Below are 19,704 nucleotides of genomic sequence, written 5' to 3' on the forward strand. Positions count from 1 at the left end.
CGATCTCAGCAGTGAAAAAAGAATCCGATGGCTGGCAGAAGAAAAACACTGCCGGCCTGAGAGACCCGCCCCCCGCCCAAACGCCATTTGGCCTGTTGTCTTTGGATCCCCCCAATTGTGCCTTGAGGCTCCCCTGCTTTCAAGTGGTCCCTAAAAATAAGCCACCATTTATCAAGTGTCATTTCAGCCCTTTATAACCGTGTAAATATTTGTCAGTATCCAATCTAAATCCTCTTAATTCGGCTACAGGACTTGGCTTCTCGTCCTGTCTCCGCAGAACGGCTGTCCACCCCAGCTTCCTCCATGGTTGCGGACAGCTGGTGTCAACAATGGTCCAGCATACCTGAGTTCTGTTGCCAGTTGTGTACCCTTCTGGCTGTAGGGCCTGGGACAAGCCACCGCTTCTGACACTGCTCTGACTTGATGTCCACGTCACCCCACTGAGAAGCGTTTTCTGAATTTTACATTCTCCAGCTATTCTTTATTCTCCGTCCTCCCTTTTAGAAACTTCCTCCTCCTCTGGTTTCTAGTTTCCCCATTTTTCTACATCTCTCAGGGGCTCTACTCGACTTTGTCAATCCCTTACATGTTTGTCTTTCCCAGGACTTTCTCTTGACCCTCTGCTATTCTCTACCATCTTCCCTAGGTGATCTCAGCCAAACCCATAGCTTCAATTACCTGGTGTCTCCCTTCATGGACAGTTACACACTGATTAAAATGAAAACTGTGAAGCCATGTATGAAGTTATGATCTTGAGTTTCTTGTACACATTTATCTGTACTATAATTACAGCCATATACAGACTGAGTTCACGTAGGTAAAGACTGGAAGGGCAGGTGGTGGGTGAGTGGATACATCCTGTAGTTTGCTCGTCTTCCGTCCTTTGGGAAACCTTGTCCCCTACTCCACGTGGTCCTGGAGAAGCATCAGTCATGGCGCTGCCACCACACCACACCACACTGTGGGCTTGTGACCCAGGCTGGCCAATCAGAGGATCCCAATATCTCAGACACAGTGATGAGTTCAAGTCCAATCAGTCATCTCCGAGACTTTCCTACCAGCAGGAAGACTGCCTCTTTTGACTGGCTGAGAGCGGTCATTTTAACTTCTGGGCAGAGCTTGTCTTCAGGGTGAAGTTAACCATAAAAAGAAGCAAGACTACTGGGGGAGAGGGAGTCTGAGCCCCATGACGTTGTCTGAATTCCTAGATCTTGCTGTGTCTACACTTACCCCTCCTGATGCCCCAGTCACATAAACCAATAAATGTCCTTTGTTGTTTAAACTAGTTTGAACTCAGCTTCTGTCATTTTCAAACCAGAATCCTGACTAACTGTCTTGGGCAAGAGGAAAAAAGTGTTTTTTTATTATTTAGAGTCCTCTCAGTGGTGCTGTAACACTGAGTACTTAACTCTCTCCCCACCCCATCTCCCCACACACGCACCCATTGTTGTACTTGATTGAGGGCATAAGGAAGGTGCACGGGTGCAAGGACATCCTTTCCAATCCCTCATCATAGGAATCATGCCAATAGGCCATGTGAATCCAAGGTGGGTTTTTTTGTAAACCTTTATGCATTAAAAAACAACAGTCTTAAGTATTGTACAGTGTAAGTGCTGTCTCTAGTACAAATCACTGGTGGAAAGGAACAGGACACACCCTCTGCTCAGGTCACACAATAGGTGGTAAAATGTTTGTGTTCTTGGGGGAGCAGTTTTTGTTTTGTTGTCCTGTGGAGGTCTTGGACTCCGCTGGCCCAACAACTGCCTCGGGCTTTCCGGAAGCTTCTGCTAGATGAGGCAGCTGGACGACTTCAGCTGTGTGCTGGACAGAGCCCTGCTGATTAGCTGAATTCTGATCCTGTTTAGTGGTCCCGCCTTTGATTTTGTCTTTAGTCTCTATTTGAAGGATCACCTCTGCCAAAGAGGAGAGAGCAGGAACAAGTAAGCGTTCAAATGTGAATTATATTCTAACTGGCCATTAGGCTCTAAATCATTTTGGGGAAATCTGGTCGTAATGATACAAAAACAAGTCATTTGTAAAGCACATTATATGTGCCAGGCATTATTCTAAGCCCTTGACATTTACTGGTTCCTTTGATCCTTCCTGCAACCAGAGAGAATAGGCATTATTCCATTCTCATAAATGGAGAAACTGCGGCACAGAGAGGTTAAGTAAGTTGCCCAAGGACCCACAGCTGGTAAGTGGCAGGGCCAGAATTTATCCCAGGCAACCTGACTCCAGTGACCAAGTACATAACCATGAGGCTATATTGCCTATAAAAGATACTTGCATAATTCCATAAGCTGTCTGATAAAAATTCAAAAGGTAATTATAGGGCTTGCAGAGGAGGACACATTGAAAGAAAAGGAAAGGAGGAGAATAGGAATTGGAGATAGGAGAAACACGGAAATTCCTAATGATGAGAGGGCAAAAAAAAAAAGGCGAACCCAGCCACAACCAAGTTTCCTGAAAGAGGAAAATCCCCAAATTAAGAAGTGGCAGGCCAGTAGTGATGAAGCCAGAATAATTAACCAAGGTTGAGCTCAGAGAAATTGGCATGCAATCCTCTGAGATGTCTGACCCCCTGGATTATGGAAATGGGACTGGCTGTTTGAGGTACTGTACCTTCTTTGCCCAAGTGATGCTGCCCTTGAACCTTGTCCTTCCTGGCCTCAGAGGGGAAACAGAGACTGGTTTTCCTCAAGGTCTGAAGCCTGGGCTGTGCCTTGAGGTTCCGCGGCTCATGAATCCAAGCATGCTTGAGGGCCTGGTCAGGGGTCATGCGAAGAGAAGGCTCCCAGCTACACACCAACAAAGCCCAGCATCGGTTAGGGTTTTGTTTCCCTTTTTAATAATGAAATATTTTCAAAGACCCCAATAAAGAACCTAAATAAGATATAAAAATGGTTCATTTTTAAAGAACCCATTTAAACTATGTTATAACTCAAAGATACCATAGAACAGAGCTTATGACATACAATTTTAAAGTACCTGGAGGCAACTATTGGAAATGATCTTTTTAGAAAATGTGTATGACAAGCCAAGGAATATCTCAGAGCCCAAATTCCGTTACAAGAAATATTATAGAAAATCGAAACCAGTGGGATTTAGGGTTTAATAAACTAAGAACATCAAAATGAAGAGATGCTTAATTGTGATTCCCAAACTATGGAATTTGGACCTCCACATACATCACAAGGAACATTATAGAACACTAGAATATTAAGATCATGAGGGAACTTGGAGATAATCCAAACTTCTAATGCAGTAACAAAATACACTTGACAAAATACACTTGACCCACCATGGAATCATCTTGCCTTTCTTGAGTAATTTTAGTAACATGGCACTAACTCACAGAACTAGCTATTCCAGTTTTTAAAAACTCCAATTCTTTAAAAGTTCTTCATTTTGATTGAGCCAAGATTCACTGCTCAGGAACTTTTAGCCTAGTAACTTTGACCCGGTCTTAAATTCTACCCATTAGCATCATACAGAATGAGACAACTAATCCATCTTTTATGTCACAACCCTTCAACTATCTGAAAACATTTACATGACTACTAATTATTGACCATATGACATGATCAGGTCCTTCCTAGACAGGAAATCTCAGCTGTTATCTAACTGGTGTCCAGCATGCTGGGAATAGGTACTAACTGCAAGGAGATGGCATTAGTATTCAGACTCATCGAGGTCTAAACAACTCAAGTTCCCAGTTCTTTGTCCAGTGAACTGCTGTTAAGCTACACCTCGCCTCTCCTGAACTCCTAGAGTTAGCCTATAAAATCTAGACACAGAACTTTACATGTATCCCTATTAAATCTGACCCAAAACTTTTAGTCTCTCAAAGACTTGCTAATTAGCCAAATATGAAGTAATAAAACAACAGGCCCCGACGCATGACTGCCTCTTACAAGGTGTGAGAAACCAGCCCTTTGCACTAAAAAGGAGAATAATTTCATTCTTGGCTCTGAGTTTCTCTCACCTCTGTCACCCACCTCTGTCTCAGTACTGAGTTTCTGTCACGAGTTAATGGCCATTCATTCTATCGCATCAGCAAGAGGCTGGGGTGGGGTGGGGGTCATGATGGGGTACAGGATCCTTCTCTATCTCCATTTTTCAGATGGGTAGCATGACCCCCCCCCCCAGATGGGGAAACTTCCGGCAGTCCCTGGTGGTTTATTTTCTGAGCTAGTACCTAAACTCCAGATGCACAAATGCCAGAAGAGTAGTATTTTGCTAAAACTACTTCATCCCACTGAAGGAATGAGAGAACATAAACATATGGTCTTCTAAAAATACTAAACAATTATAGGACTAATACAGCTGGAAGAGACCTTAGTAATACCCCACTCTACAGAAAAGGAAACTGAAGCCCAGAGAGACAATGACTTGTCCAATATCACGTGGCTAATTTATTTGCCACTCAGTGGAGACAGACTTGCATAACCTCTTTAAAATTGGTGACAACAGCTAGTATTTTCTAAATACCTTCTAAACTAGGTACTGTTCTAAGGTGCTTTATGTACTATTGGGTTTTTTTAATCAATACTATGACTTGGGTGAAGTACAGAGCCTACTTCCTAAGATTCAAAATATGCCTATAGATTCTAAAAAGCTGTACATAATAAATGGTTTATAGATCACCCTTTCCCTAGTTCCCTAATATGAGAGGATTTAGACTCTAAATCCTAGGGGAATGGGTGGGAAGGGGCCTGAAACCAGCTTGTACTGGGCATGTATGCAAATAGTTATTGATACAACAGACTCTCTGAAGACCTTGGCTTCAGTTCATGAAGCAGAAGACACTGAGGACTTGCCTACAACCTCGCTTCCAGGCAGTCAGGGCAAGAAGGAAGCAAGCTCGACCCGCACGCTGTGTAATCCAGGGCAAGTCACTTAATCTCTCGAGCCTCAAGCTCCATGTCTCAAAACATCAAATCGTCTGTCCCACTGACCACACAGGATGGACAGTGGAGAGAGCCGTCTGATGAGGCAGCAGATAGGAAAGCATCTCGTAGACTCTAAAGATCTACAGTCCGTGTTTATTACGTCCCATGACTGCCTCCCAGCCCCAGACTTTCACCAGCAAACGTGGGAAAGTACAGTATTTAAGAGGAAACCCAGAAGCAAAGACACCCTGACAAACTCACACCAAACACTTTCTCAGAAAGTCCAGGAAGCTGGTGTCGTAGGTTTTCAGCACCATGGTGAGATCCTTGGAATCCGGGTATCTTTTTTTCCCCCTGTTGTTGGTTATATTTTTAGGAAAACCTTTGGAATCTTTAGAGATACAACATTATGTGTTTAGTTCCAGGTATGAATATGCATCGGTCACATCAAAGCTGTTCACTCAGCCATGCTGCTTCTAGGAGTGGTCTCTGCAGCTCTCCCGTGCCCCTCACACACACCCACACACACACACACCCGCAGTCTTAGTTTAAACTAACCACGTGTAAATTATCCAATGAATACAATTTACTTTTACAAATAACTTCCTACTACTCAGCGTGTTCTGGGCCACCACCTCCTCCTGGAATCAATCAAATGATTGTAATGGTTTAACATTAACCCACGTAAAATGATAATGATAATAATGATGATGACGATGATAATAATAATAGTAAAGTAAATCTGAAGTGACAGAAACGGTCCGCTCTGAACAAAAAGCATGTTGTCCATTCTTGGCTTATCTGTGCCCTTGATCCTTCCTCACCCCAAAACGTGAGAATCTGGGACACCCATGGGGAATAACAAGAAAGTCATTTTAGGAGAAGGATTGACTTTCAGAGCTCATGTACAAGCCACACAAGCAAGTTAACCTCATTTCTTATTTTTACAGTCGCGTCAAAATTTTGTCCATAACTGGAATGATCAAACTTGGTTGGTGGCTTAAGACACTGCTTGGAATGATTTTCTTCAGCCATTTCCACTGATTAAAGCCCTCACCAAATGTATCTTCTGTCATTGCTGAAAAGAAACCCCTGAAGACAGGTCCAAAGGTGGCCTGAGAACACAGTGCAATGCCTTGAAGGCAAGACCGCTCGTTTGGACATCTAGGTCCTGGTGAGCATGGTCAGAAAGGTGACCATGTATGCTCACACCTTGTAAACATACATGTAGAAGGGCGGATATGTATATACACACGTGCAAAATTGACACATTCCATGAAACTCTCCCAAAAACTCGGGGTTCATACAATGGACATCCTGGAAGGTACGTAATGAAATGCTTCTAATTACTTTTGCAATCAATGCAATTTGCAGGGCGTCCAACAGAACACCTGCTCTTACTGAATTCCTAGAAGAGCCCATGAATGTGTGTGTGTGTGTGTATATACACACATGGGTATCTGTGTGTTTATATAGATAAAAATGGGCTGGGGGTACTGCATAGGGCATAAGTCCTGTGAACTCCTTTTTGACTGTGACACCAGGGCTCCCACCTTATCCTATATTGTCTTTTCATAAATGGCCAAAGAAGAATTAGATTCATGGGCTTACAAATAACAGCTCCTACAGTCATCCTTATGTAATTGCTTTTCTTGTACAAGTTTTTCCTACCTCTATGACCTTCCCCAGTATCTCATTATTCTCCCCACCTCCTCTTGCTGCCTGGAGTACCTACATATCTTGCTACCTTTGAAGAAACAACTTTCCTCTTAATTAAGGGTATTAACTAGGAGTGGCTGGGGGCGGAGGACCTGTTGGCAGCCCAAACCTGGGGAAGGGAGAGCCAAGAACTTAAGTGCATATAGTGTTTCCAAACTCGCCTTATCGTAAGCTGCTGTAAAAAACATACAGACTCCTGAGTCCCACCTCAAACACACTATACCATAGGAGGATCCTGGGGATTAGCATTTTTCCCAAGAACCCAAATGATTCTTATAATCAAATAAAATTTGGGAAACACGGATGAGGATGCAGCTCCCAATAACGTCCTTTCTTACGCAGGAAGGGAAGATGTGTGATTTTGCTACCAAAACCACATTCTGAAGCCTAGTGCTGATGGTAAAAATCGGGTACTCTATGAAATGGACATGTGTATGTCTTTGGTACCCTCTTACCAAAATGCCTATGTTCCCTTCCTTTTGATTTCCCCAAGTACAGTCTCTTGAGTTCAGGGTTATAGGCTTGAGATGTGACTCTTCCCACATGGTCTTTGTCTAGCAGGAGGGAACACCAATGCTCCTACATGTCTTTCCCTAAATCCTCTGAAATCCAAAAGGCTGAATTAAAAGTGGTGGATGGGAAAAGTATATTTGGGGTCAAAAGACCAGTTCCATTGCCCCATGCATAAGTTATACCAGCGAGTCAGCCAGATCCTCTGCTGCCATCAGACTGCTCTGGTATGGGACTGACCAATCCAAGTGGACGACAGCCTTGGCATTGGAGGGGGATCCTGGAGGACCTTTTCTTGCCAGACCTTAAAATTTTAGTTTCTGGATCGTGGGCTCAGGGCTGTGGCTTTTTAACCAAATGGTACAGAAATAGACTACATTTTAACCCCCACGTGGCTGAACCAATATATACCGACTGCCCATCAACATGACTGAAACACTTTTGTCCAGGAGGGTCCCCTAGGGTGGTGTTTTTTGACTTTCCTATTGATGGGACAAGATGTGGAGAGAAATTATGTGATTTGTCTACCCATTTTGAGGCCACCCTTGGGTGAAAATAAGAGGCAGGAGGGCTGGGAACGACAGTGTGAGCCTGTGAACTAAGCTGACAACAATGTCGTCCCGGATGGCAGGGAGCCCGTCTGTGAAGCCCTCGTCCCTCACATCTGGCTTCACTCCACTTGGCTGACATTAGGGCCACTATGGCTTTTTGTACATGGGAATCCCTTAGCAAAGGGATCTTAGATCTGGGACTGGCTTCCTCTTCTGGTTCACAGTGGCCCAGAAGCCCTGCCCGAGTTGGACTTCATTGATCCACCGGTCCGTCCTGTACAGCACAACTTGGCTTGAAAGACAGAGGATCATAAAATCCAGAGTCTGGGAACTGGGATGGGGGGTGCAGCATGGAGACTGTGGGTGAAGCTTAATTCCAGCAATTAGGCAGATGTCCGATACAAAATTGACAAGCCATAGCTGACAGCCCTTGCTTACCCATTTTATACCAAAGTTGCAATGAATCTGGAATAGTAAGGGACTGGGGGATTAAGAGAATTTCAGCAGGAAAGAATAAGGCTCCATTAATGATAAACTGTAGCAATGGAATTTTCCACTATTCTTGCAAAGACGCTTCTGCTCTCTGATTTCCTTCACAGTGCATAGTGCGAGCGGGCAGGCAAGCTGCTAGGGGAGGTGGGGAGAATTGTTAGGAGAGGGTAGAGTTCTAATCTTTTGGGGTTTCAAGATCTGCTGATAGGCCTTCTGAGCAGGAACCTGGTCACTCTCGGCACCTGTGCATCTTCACTGCCGAGACCTCGTTCCCAGTGACTGCCCCACCCATCTCCATCATGCACCTGGTACCATGGCTCAGCATCTTTTTACTTTTCTGAAAGAAACCTCTAAGCACAGCCTGCCTTTTGGGGTGGGGCCAGAGGAAGAGCATCATATGGGGTGTAGGGCATGGAAGGTGTCTTCCAGGGCTGGGAAACCTCATCAGCTACAACAGGAAAAAGAGAGTCAGACCTGGGACTCACCAAAGAATGTCTGTCTCCTGGAGGCCGTCTGGATGAAGTGGGTTGGCGGCAAGCCCAGCACCTTCAACAAGGACAAAGCAGTGGATTCACTCCTCTGGAGTCACACATTCCAAGACTGTTAGAACTGGGTGGGACTTCAGCTAAACGTTGTCTTCTACAGATAAGGACCCAGGATATTAAGTGATAACCTCAAGCCAGTGGCAGAGCAGGCCCAGAGCCTGAGACTTGACTCCTAATCCAGGGCCGTTTCAGTATCCCGAGCACTGACACCACCCACATTATTCTAAACAGACATCAGCACCTACTAGATAGGCCACCCCTCGTGATAGCAGCCAGATCCCACTGTCCAAGCGAGTAAACCAGTGTAGCTGCGGACCACCCCTGAATTAAGGAGTGACACATCCCAGCTCAGAGCATGGGAAGGGAGGAAAGGAAAAGGAGATGGAAATCACCAGATGGGCATCAGACCGCGATATGACAAAATATCTTCTGAAAAGACAAGAGTAACACCTGCTTGGTCACCTTTCCCCACTGCAACCTATAGGGGTGCACACAGAAGAGAGAAACGACAGGTGTCCCCCTCAGCTCTGGGCCCCTGTCCTTGCAGCCAGGTTCCCAGGTTGTCCCTGCATGACCCTGCCCTCCTGTTCCTCAGCCTCATGGATTGAGGTCAGGAGGAAGCTGCAGTTCTGGGGCAGTAGGAACCTCCATCCAGATCCCATGCCCTCCATTTTCCTTGGAAGTTGGAGGAGGATTAGCTCAGGGATGCTTCATTGAATCATCCATCACCAACCTTAGAAGCCATGGACTCTGGTCCCCTCATCTGACAGAGATCCAGACCAGGGAAGTGACTTACCAAAGACAAGGAGGACTAGCCTCCAGGTTTACTGATTTCCAGGGCAGTGTTCATCCCACTATAGCTATCATTTATAGCTACCACTAACTAATTACTTGAATACTTTATTATCAGTTTCAACCATAAGATGAATCTCTGCATTAATTCTCAAGCATGTATGTGTCTCCCCAACCAACCTTTAACTTTAAGACAATCTAGAAAATGGAGATTTGGGATGAATGGATAGATAGGTTGAGAGAGAGAGGCATTAGATATGTCTTTGTTCAGAGTCAAAATATCTTTGTTCCCTGGGGAAATCCTAAAATGTGAAATTTCCAATTTTTAGGATTATTTTCTCCCATGTCGTCTAATTTGGCTTAACAAGATGCCTTTAAGTAAAAGAATAGCAGGGATAATAAATAATCATATGAGAGTCTTGGTAAAGCCTTTTCATTGGGTTGATATTCTTCCCAGAAAGTTAAGATGGTAACTAACAACTGAACAGTGCACAGATTTCAACGGGTGTCATGTCAGCCTGGTTTTTAGATTCTTTGGAATATATTTGAAAGACTGGTATAACAGTTTTATTTTAAATGTCACTATTCACAATATGCTGGAAGTTACATCCTTTGCAGTTACTTAAATTTAGGATAAAAAGGTTAGATGTCAACTCAAAAGTGTACATAATTTCAAAACATCCAACCCTGTCCCATAAACAGATGGAGGCCATTGCCCTAGAGCGAGTCCGATGCAGCCTGGAGTCTGAGAGCGGAAGTTACCCATCCCGAGGGCATCGGCTGGAAGGCAGCCGGGTCCCCCTCACCTCCATGATGCAGGCTAGCTGCTCCGCCTCGTTCTCCCCAGGGAACAGGGGGTAGCCCGTGTACAGCTCGGCCATGATGCAGCCCAGGCTCCACATATCAATGGCCATGTTGTAGGGATGGCCCAGGATCACCTCTGGGGATCGGTAGAAGCGGCTTTGGATGTAGGTGTAGACTGCAGGGGAAAGAAAGAGAAACCTCACGTGGAAACCTCTCCGGAGCACGCTGGTCCACATACCTGCTCAGGCGAGGGTGGACGATAATTAAGAACCACCCCCCTTACCCCCGACTTCTTTTCACTCTCCAGGCTTTGCAGGGAGAAGGAAGTACAAATGGCCAGCACTTATGAGTCCCAGCCCCACATCCAATCCCATCACATCCTCACAGCAACCTGATTATCATGAGGGGTTGTCAGCCTCACGTTACTGATAAAGAACTCTAAAGTAGGCATTGTTCTAGAGAAGTAAATTTGTCAGGCAAGCTTTCAAAAAAGAAAACATAAGACGAATATAAAGCTAAGTTTTCAAATTGTCTGATTAATCTGGGGTAGACACCCTCTGAAGTATTGCGATTTGGCAAGGGAAGACGTGTATGAAAGTTGAAAAAGAAGCATGCAAAACGCATAATTTAAAAATGTATATTCAATACATTATGTGCATTGTGTTATATAAAGTATAGAAAGAAAAGTTCAACAAAATCTCAGCAGACGAGGATGTACAGAGGATATTTAGTATTGCATGCAGCCTAGATTTTACAGATGAGGAAACTGAGGTTGGAGAAATGGGACATTACAGTTATTTACAAATGCTGTTAACTGGTTACCTAGATGGGGGCAGGGCAAGGGATTTTGTAGTCACTTCTCTTGTTTGACTTGGGTACAGTAAGGATGTAATAATTTTTAGTGATTTCAAACAAAATAAAGATTTAATAAAAATGACTTTGTACCCTGTTTCCAAAATGGACTTGAGGCACTTTGCAATCAAAGTACAAATATACAGGAAAGTTTTTAAAAATGAATTTAATGACAGAGGAAGACAAATACAGTATGATTTCACTTACATGTGGAATCTAAAAAACAAGTGAACAAACAAAAGGAAAGAGAAATGTCTATTTAGATCTTCTGCCCATTTTTGGATTGGGTTGTTTGTTTTTTTTGATATTGAGCTGCATGAGCTGCTTGTATATTCTAGAGATTAATCCTTTGTCAGTTGCTTCATTTGCAAATATTCTCTCCCATTCTGAGGGTTGTCTTTTCGTCTTGTTTATGGTTTCCTTTGCTGTGCAAAAGGTTTTAAGTTTCATTAGGTCCCATTTGTTTATTTTTGTTTTTATTTTCATTTCTCTAGGAGGTGGGTCAGAAAGGATCTTGCTGTGGTTTATGTCATAGAGTGTTCTGCCTATGTTTTCTTCTAAGAGTTTTATAGTGTCTGGCCTTACACTTAGGTCTTAATCCATTTTGAGTTTATTTTTGTGTATGTTGTAAGGGAGCGTTCTAATTTCATTCTTTTACATGTAGCTGTCCAGTTTTCCCAGCACCACTTATTGAAGAGGCTGTCTTTTCTCCATTGTATATTCTTGCCTCCTTTATCAAAAATAAGGTGGCCATATGTGCATGGGTTTATCTCTGGGCTTTCTATTCTGTTCCATTGATCTATATTTCTGTTTTTGTGCCGGTACCAAAACTACAATGAGGTATCACGTCACACCAGTCAGAATGGCCATCATCAAAAAATCTACAGACAATAAATGATGGAGAGGGTGTGGAGAAAAGGGAACCCTCTGTTGGTGGGAATGTAAATTGATACAGCCACTATGGAGAACAGTATGGAAGTTCCTTAAAAAACTAAAAATAGAATTACCATATGACCCAGCAATCCCACTACTGGGCATATACCCTGAGAAAAGCGTAATTCAAAAAGAGTCATATACCACAATGTTCATTGCAGCTCTATTCACAATAGTCAGGACATGGAAGCAACCTAAGTGTCCATCGACAGATGAATGGATAAAGAAGATGTGGCACAGATATACAATGGAATATTACTCAGCCATAAAAAGAAATGAAACTGAGTTATTTGTAGTGAGGTGGGTGGACCTAGAGTCTGTCATACAGAGTGAAGTAAGTCAGAAAGAGAAAAACAAATATCATATGCTAACACATATATATGGAATCTAAAAAAAAAAAAAAAGAGTTCTGAAGAACCTAGGGGCAGGACAGGAATAAAGATGCAGACATGGAGAATGGACTTGAGGACACGGGGAGGGGGAAGGGTAAGCTGACACGAAGTGAGAGAGTGGCATGAACTTATAAATACTACCAAATGTAAAATAGATAGCTAGTGGGAAGTAGCCGCATAGCACAGGGAGATGAGCTTGGTGCTTTGTGACCATCCAGAGGGGTGGGATAGGGAGGGTGGGAGGGAGACGCAAGAGGGAGGAGATATGGGGATCTTGGATAATTCCAAATCCACAGAGTGTGAGAGCAGCAAAGCAAACCTACAGTATTTGGTCCAATCTTCTCATTTTGTAGATGAGGAAGCTTAGGCTCAGAGAAGTGAAACAGCTTGTTCAAAATCATACCAGCAATTGTCGTGGCTGAGCCCAGACTAGAACCCAGGTGACCACATGTGTGACCTAGTTATTTCAATAAAGGAAAGAAATCACAACAGGGAAATTCAGACAAAGGGACTAGAATGGCCATACCTTTCTGGTGTTCATAACAGCTTGATCCAAAGTCAATAACTTTAACAGAGACTTGGCCCTTTTGGTACAACACTATATTCTCCTAGAGAGAAGAAAGACATAGGTCAAGTTTTAACAATGTTACCCAAGGCATTCTGTTTACCTAACTGCCTGCAGGACCCACCTCCAAGTGGGCTCCTCCCACATCTCCAAACCCCCTCGTTCTCCCCCCTCTGACGTTCCCTTCCACTGTGGGCTGCACCTCTTGTCTGGCCCCAGTATTTGCTGCTTTGTGGTATTTCTTCTGTGTGTATGTTGCATCTTTACTGATATCAACTGTGCAACTCTTGAAGACGGTGAGTTTCTTTTTATCTCCTTGGTACCTGGTTCTACGCCTTGCTTGCATAAGGCCTTAGAAATATCACTAACTGAATTAGATGTTTCCACTTAGTGACCCACCAACATACTGATACGACAGTAGAAGACCCCCCAAAAAAGAACCCCACAATGATTTGTTTGGAGTTGTGATTGTCGTGCTGACTTTGGGGAAAATGTGAGGCCAGGTGTTCCAGGAGAGTCCTGGATGAGAAAGCAGAGCTCCTGGGCTCTGCTCTCACAGCATGGGAGTGGACCACGTGCAGCTGGAAGATTAACGTCCTAATCGTATTTCCAAGGACCTCACTATCAGATGAACTGACTATTATGAATATCAGGTGATTTCATTGCTTATGGAATCCTTTGACATTCTAGGTATGGCATAGCAGGCCTGGTCTGAAGCTGCTGGCATTGCAAACTAAGAAAGTACAGATCCATCCATAGTACCTTTTCTAAAGAATATTTGTGTTCACTGAAAGATAATGATAAGCAAACGTCTAAAAGGTAGGAATTTTTAGTGTGTCTCTAGCCCAATGGAAAGGCTCCTTAACTAAATAGGGCTGGTCTTTCCATCTTATTGGCAGAAATAGCTCTACAGAGGGTACGGATGTGTGAGGCCATCACAGCTCATTGATACTAACCGTTAAGTCCATAGGAATAACTCCCTGATTCTTGAATCCACACTCACCAAACTCTCCTGGTTGTGTGTCTACTTCCCTACTGAGCACATATATTCCAGTCCATTTGATCTATTTTGCAAGGAAATCTATTAACTCATATTTTGGCTGCCACCTATCTTGTGAGGTTCCTTGGTGAGAGTCAGTCCCCTAGGCCCAAAGATCATGGTCCCTTTGGAGCTGCAAAGCTGAGGATTAGGAACTTAGATGTGGAGAACAAGTCAGTGTACCACCGTCCTTGTGGGGCTCCACCAGTCAGCCATGAGAGAACATCTCTACCTTGATAATCTTTAATTGTAAAAATACCCCAAATCTACCCGATGAGTTATAGTTGGGTTTTTTTGGTTTGTTTGTTTGTTTCTTTTTAAGTAATGTGAACCCCATTTGGGGATGAGAGAAAGGAATGAGGAAAAGCTAAGAGACATTTACATACCTGTGAGGGTCAGGTTGTTTTGGAACCAGCTCTTGACCCCAGATCTTCACATCCTTATACCTTTTCCCTAGCGACCTCTCTGTATTCCTCACAATTGAAATCGTTAACTCTTCTAACAAGCAACTGTTAATTGCCTACCATTACTATTTCTGGGTACCATGTTAGGTCCTGGGAATATAATGGTGAGAAGACAGGGTTCCTGACCTTGGAGGAACTTGCAGTCCAGAGGGGGATATGGATAAAGAAACAATTCCTACACAAAGCAATCAGTTCAATAACAGAGCTAAGTATAGACTAGGAGCCGGACATCTGGGAAGGCAGCATCCATTTGGAGTAGAGGAAGTAGTCAGAGATTTGCTGTACCCTAGGACCAACTCAGAGGAGAGTGGACACAGGGAGGATTTAGGACAGCAGTGACCCACCTCCCTGCATGACACACGTCTCCACACGCCCCCAAGCCCTCAGCCTTCCTGGTCCCGTCGGCCTTGATGGCACTGCATCTCTCTTCCTTGCCCCAGGACTTCCTTGCAGTCCTCGCTGCATCTCACTTGGTTTACACAACTTACAAACATGCTGCTTGGCTTCCATCCTGCAGCCCTGCCCAGTTACCACCGGGGAAAGGAATGGGGCAAACCCTTCCTGAGGGTGGGGACCAGCTCCCCTGCATGGGACAGAGGTTGTACTCACAGGCTTGAGATCACAGTGAATGATTTTCTCTATGTAAAGCATTTGCAAACACTTCAAAACAGAGAGGGTGAAGCGCCGAACTATCGAGAGACTGAAGCCTTGGAAGCTGTTATTCTTCATCAGCTCGTACAAGTTGATTCTGGGACAGAGAAAGTTTTGTGCAGCAGCGTAATGCTGAGTTTGAACCTGGAAAAACAATCCCATATCACCTGGTTTCCCTCTGGCAGCACGCAAGACTCAGACCAGGAGGTGGGGCTTTTGTGTCCTATAAACTCAATTTTCCCATTGACACACGGCGGATCCAGGGTGCAGCTCAACTGTGCTGGCCTCTCAGACGTCCCTCATTTCTTACACGGCAAGGTCCTTGAATCACTCTGTTACACGTGTATGTTAAAAAGTTGAGCCAAACTTCTGAAATATTCATAGTTCTTCCCTCGGGAGGGATCCAGAGATCCCTCCCGTCACTCAACCAAGTGGCCACCCCTGCCCAGGCCTAATAAGTCTGTCTAAAGACATCAGGCTCCTGACAAGTAAGGAGGCAAGGGCGTGGGCAGAGGGGGCTGAGGAGAGATGGAGAAGCCCTATCCTACCTAAAAGAACGAACTTACGGTCACCAGGGGGGGAGGGCCGGGGGAAGGGATAGTTAGGGAGTTTGGGATTGACATGTACACAAGGTTATATTTACAATAGATAACCAACAAGGACCTACTGTATAGCACAGGGAACTCTGCTCAATATTCTGTAACAACGTAAATGGGAAAAGAATTTGGAAAAAAATAGATACATGTATATGTACAACTGAGTCACTTTGCTGTACCCCTGAAACTATCACAACATTGTTCATCAACTATGCTCCAATATAAAATAAAAATTAAAACCTGTCGCCTTGCAGGATTGAGGGCTGGCTTTTGTCAGATTATCGTAAACTTTCTAGACCGGCAGAAACCTGAAATATTATATCAAAGCCTGCTACGTTATGCGACAGCTGCTGATTCACCAATGTGGGAAACTAATAGAAAGCATTTCAACCAGAAAACCTTATGCATGGGCTGTCAGTTCATGACCTCTGTGCAAACCGTGAGATGGGGGAGTGGGGGGAGAAGGGCAGGACCCAGAGACAACTCTGCATCAACCTCTTCCTGGTTTCTCCTAACTTTCCATTTCTAGGCTTTCTCTCACGCTGGCAGTATATAGGAAGTTGTTCTTTCTCGAGGGGTACAAAGGAAATGTGAGACATGGCTCTGGCCTCCTCGGACCAGCTGTGTGACCCAGGCAACTCCCCAACCTCTCTGGCCTGTGGATTCTCCCTTCACACACCTGCCCCTCCTGACCCCTCTTTTTTTTTTTTAAATTAATTAATTTATTTATTGGCTGTGCCGGGTCTTAGTTGCGGCATGCAGGATCTTCTTTGCGACATGCATGTGGGATCTAGTTCCCTGACCAGGGATCGAACCCGGGCCCCCTGCATTGGGAGCGTGGAGTCTTAGCCACTGGACCACCAGGGAAATCCCCTGACCCCTCTTTTAAGGACATACTAACTTGCACCGTGATTAATGGCCGAGAAAGGCAGCCTGGATTGCTGTGTTGCCATGAGGAAGATAATTCACCTCTGCATATTGGAAAGTGGACGACGTTTTGGAACCATCAGAGATGGCGAGGAGAGTGGCAGCATTCCTTCTGATTTAATGTAGCCATTCCTGGAATTGCACCGTCAGCGACGGCGTCGTGGGAGCACCAAGCCACCAGCTCAGTGAAGCTAATGAGACTGGGCCTCTGAGGTCTGACCCCTGATTATTCTCCTTTGCTAAATGCATTCTGGGTTTCTGGTTTTATTTAAATTGCATCTGATGGTCTTCCCAGAGAGATAAGTAATCAAATTAGCATGCCCCTTCAGCTCCAATGTTCAAGCAAGGGATGCCAATCTATTTAAGTCAGGTTCGGCTCTCATACCAAAAATATCTGTGCCTGTCCTTATTTGCTCAAAATCAAAGCCCTTTCCCCCTTCTAAGCAGGCAACTGTGTGCTCCCTTGGGTTCCAAACTCTGCACCGTAGGGTCCTAAAGCCAGTGATTGGGGACAGGCAGCAAAGGAAGGTCCTTTTCCACATTTCAGTTTAGCTCTCGAGGGCAGAGGCCTTGTTTCGGTTATGTCACCGAGCCCAGCATCCAGCACCTGGGCAGCACACCTTGGTATGCTGGCAGGTGACAGATGTGACCAAGGGATGGGGTGAGATGGGCAGTTTTGGGTCCAGCTCCTTGGTTTTCTAGACAACTGAGTGGCCGGTGTATTCACTCTAGTCATTCAATGTTCACATACAGACAAATCCAGTGTTCTGACCTCCAAGTTTCCCTTCTGTCACTTAAGCAACTTTTCAGAACAAAATGAATTAAAAAGAAAAGGCAGCTGACCCCAGGAGTTCAAAGGTGATGCACAGATGGTTGCGGAAGTAGAAGAAGTCCTTCATGTGCACCACGTTGTAGGTGTTGTCTTTGTCCTTCCTCCTGACAGCTTCCAGGATCTTCAGCTCCACCAGGGCCTGGTGGTGAAATCTGAAGAGGTTGGGGAGCAGTGGGGGGGATGGGGATGGGACAGAAGACACAGTGTCACGTCCAGCTGCAGCAGGTGGCCCTTCCCAGCTCTCCCCATCACCCCAACAGGGAGGAAGGTGCTAACCACTCTGCCCTCTTGCCTCTTCTCTGCCCCTTCCTGGAAGCAGACAGGCAGAGAGGTAAAGAGGGAAGGAAAAGGGAGATCAGAGGAAGAGGCAGAGTCAGGAAGGGTTGGCATCAGGAAGGGGCCGGAGTCACGTGGTCCTTCCTCTACAGCTTACACCATCTGTCAAGCCACACCTCTTCTTGTTCCTGATGATTTTCAAGGCCACCAACTCATTGTTTTTATGATCCAAGCACTTGGCCACCTGTCCAAAGGACCCTTTCCCGATCATCTCCAGAACCTCGTAGCGGTAGGCAATGTGGTCATGCAGGACCTGCAGAAGCCAGGCCAGGGGTGAGGAAGGAAGCCATAGCTTCTGGGCTTGCCTGACATTGGGGCCCCTGGATACCCATTCCCAGCTCATGGCTGACTCTGGGGAGAACTTTCTAAACTGCACTGGGCACTAATACAACCCCACTCTCATCTCATCGCTACTGCAATGGGGTTGATGCCCGGATCCCAGGCCAGCCACGTGGCACCAGGGAAAGTCCCACAGGCTCTCTCCATGCCAGGCAGTGCAAAGAACACTGGATGGTCTTTCAGAAACTTGGGTTCTTGTCCCCATCCTGCTACCACCTCTAGTTTTCTGCGTGTGTGGGAACCGTGAACAAAGAGGCCCCAAAGGTTCCGTCTGGTCTGGACATTTCACGATGCTCGAATGCAGTGGGGCAGCAGCTTCAGTTTGGGGGAAGTTCTCTTTCCAGCCCCTGATGTGTCTCCGCCAATCAGAGAAGGCTTTGTGTCTGCTCTGCCTCTTCCTGGCCAGACAGGCTCCTCCTCTTGACTTATCCAGATTTAATTTTATCTCAGAGTTAGCATTACAGAACTTGGGCCTTTTTCAACTAAGAAATATTTTCTAAGATCCAGAATCACCCATGTTTTCTGTGTGCTGGAAACTAAGGAATGGGTGTCTATTCAAAGCAACAGGAAATGTTCGATTAAAAAGCCTTCACCTGGGTGGCTTCAGACAAGCCACTTAGCACTGTGGGCTGCAGTGTCCGTGACTGTGACTGAAGGTTCTGGATAAGATGACCGCTAAGATCTTTCCGCCCTGAGAAGTTGATCCCTAGTGTTACACTCATGAATTTGGGAGAGGTGAAGGATAAGTGTGAGTGCCCGGGTCCTCGGGATCTGTTTGTGAGTGCATGGTAGGGAATCTGTTCGCACAGGAGGGATCAAGACCATGAATATGGACCAGCACAACCTCACCGATATGGGGAAGGAGCTTCCTCTCGTGTGAGGGTCTGTTATGAAAATGTACGGGGAGAGGGCAAGGGGTAGGTTCTGCACGTGTTGGCCCCATGCCAGACCTGCTAGATGAGGATCCTCATTTGTAATAAGATCCCCAGGTGATGTATGCATGCCATAAAGCTTGAGAAACACAGCCCTAAATCCGATCAAGAAAATTCGCCTTTTATAAAGTCATCAAAGAGCAATCGTGTCTCCATGCACCCCAATGTTCATTGCAGCACTATTTACAACAGCCAGGTCATGGAAGCGGCCTAAATGCCCATCGACAGACGAATGGATAAAGAAGATGTGGTACATATATACAATGGAATATTACTCAGCCATAAAACAGGAACGAAATTGGGTCATTTGTAGAGATGGGGACGGACCTAGAGACTGTCATACAGAGTGAAGTAAGTCAGAAAGAGAAAAACAAATATCATATATTAACGCATATATGTGGAACCTAGAAAAATGGTACAGATGAACCGGTTTGCAGGGCAGAAATTGAGACACAGACGTAGAGAACAAACATATGGACACCAAGGGGGGAAAGCCACGGGGGTGGGGTGGGGTGGGGTGGTGGTGTGATGAATTGGG

General features: G+C 45.1%; 1 protein-coding gene across 3 annotated transcripts in view; it reads right to left on the bottom strand.

Annotated features, from left to right (window-relative positions):
* Positions 1-824: 824 nt before the first annotated feature.
* The window catches only part of DYRK4 (dual specificity tyrosine phosphorylation regulated kinase 4), a 64,399-nt gene continuing 45,519 nt past the window's right edge, over positions 825-19,704 (bottom strand). For 2 of the 3 annotated variants that reach the window (XM_057557343.1, XM_057557344.1), the window contains 9 exons: positions 18,012-18,148; positions 17,571-17,711; positions 15,163-15,301; positions 13,012-13,093; positions 10,311-10,483; positions 8,653-8,713; positions 5,157-5,286; positions 2,626-2,801; positions 825-1,913 (listed from right to left, as the gene is read on the bottom strand). In XM_057557343.1, coding sequence (XP_057413326.1) covers positions 1,669-1,913; positions 2,626-2,801; positions 5,157-5,286; positions 8,653-8,713; positions 10,311-10,483; positions 13,012-13,093; positions 15,163-15,301; positions 17,571-17,711; positions 18,012-18,148 — 1,284 coding nt within the window. In that variant the 3' untranslated portion in view covers positions 825-1,668. Of the gene's footprint in view, positions 1,914-2,625; positions 2,802-5,156; positions 5,287-8,652; positions 8,714-10,310; positions 10,484-13,011; positions 13,094-15,162; positions 15,349-17,570; positions 18,149-19,704 lie in introns of those variants that run through there. The other variant, XM_057557342.1, reaches the window with a different exon arrangement.

The sequence above is a fragment of the Balaenoptera acutorostrata genome, chromosome 11, assembly GCF_949987535.1.
Source record: "Balaenoptera acutorostrata chromosome 11, mBalAcu1.1, whole genome shotgun sequence".
In the NCBI taxonomy this organism is placed as follows: Eukaryota; Metazoa; Chordata; class Mammalia; order Artiodactyla; family Balaenopteridae; genus Balaenoptera; species Balaenoptera acutorostrata.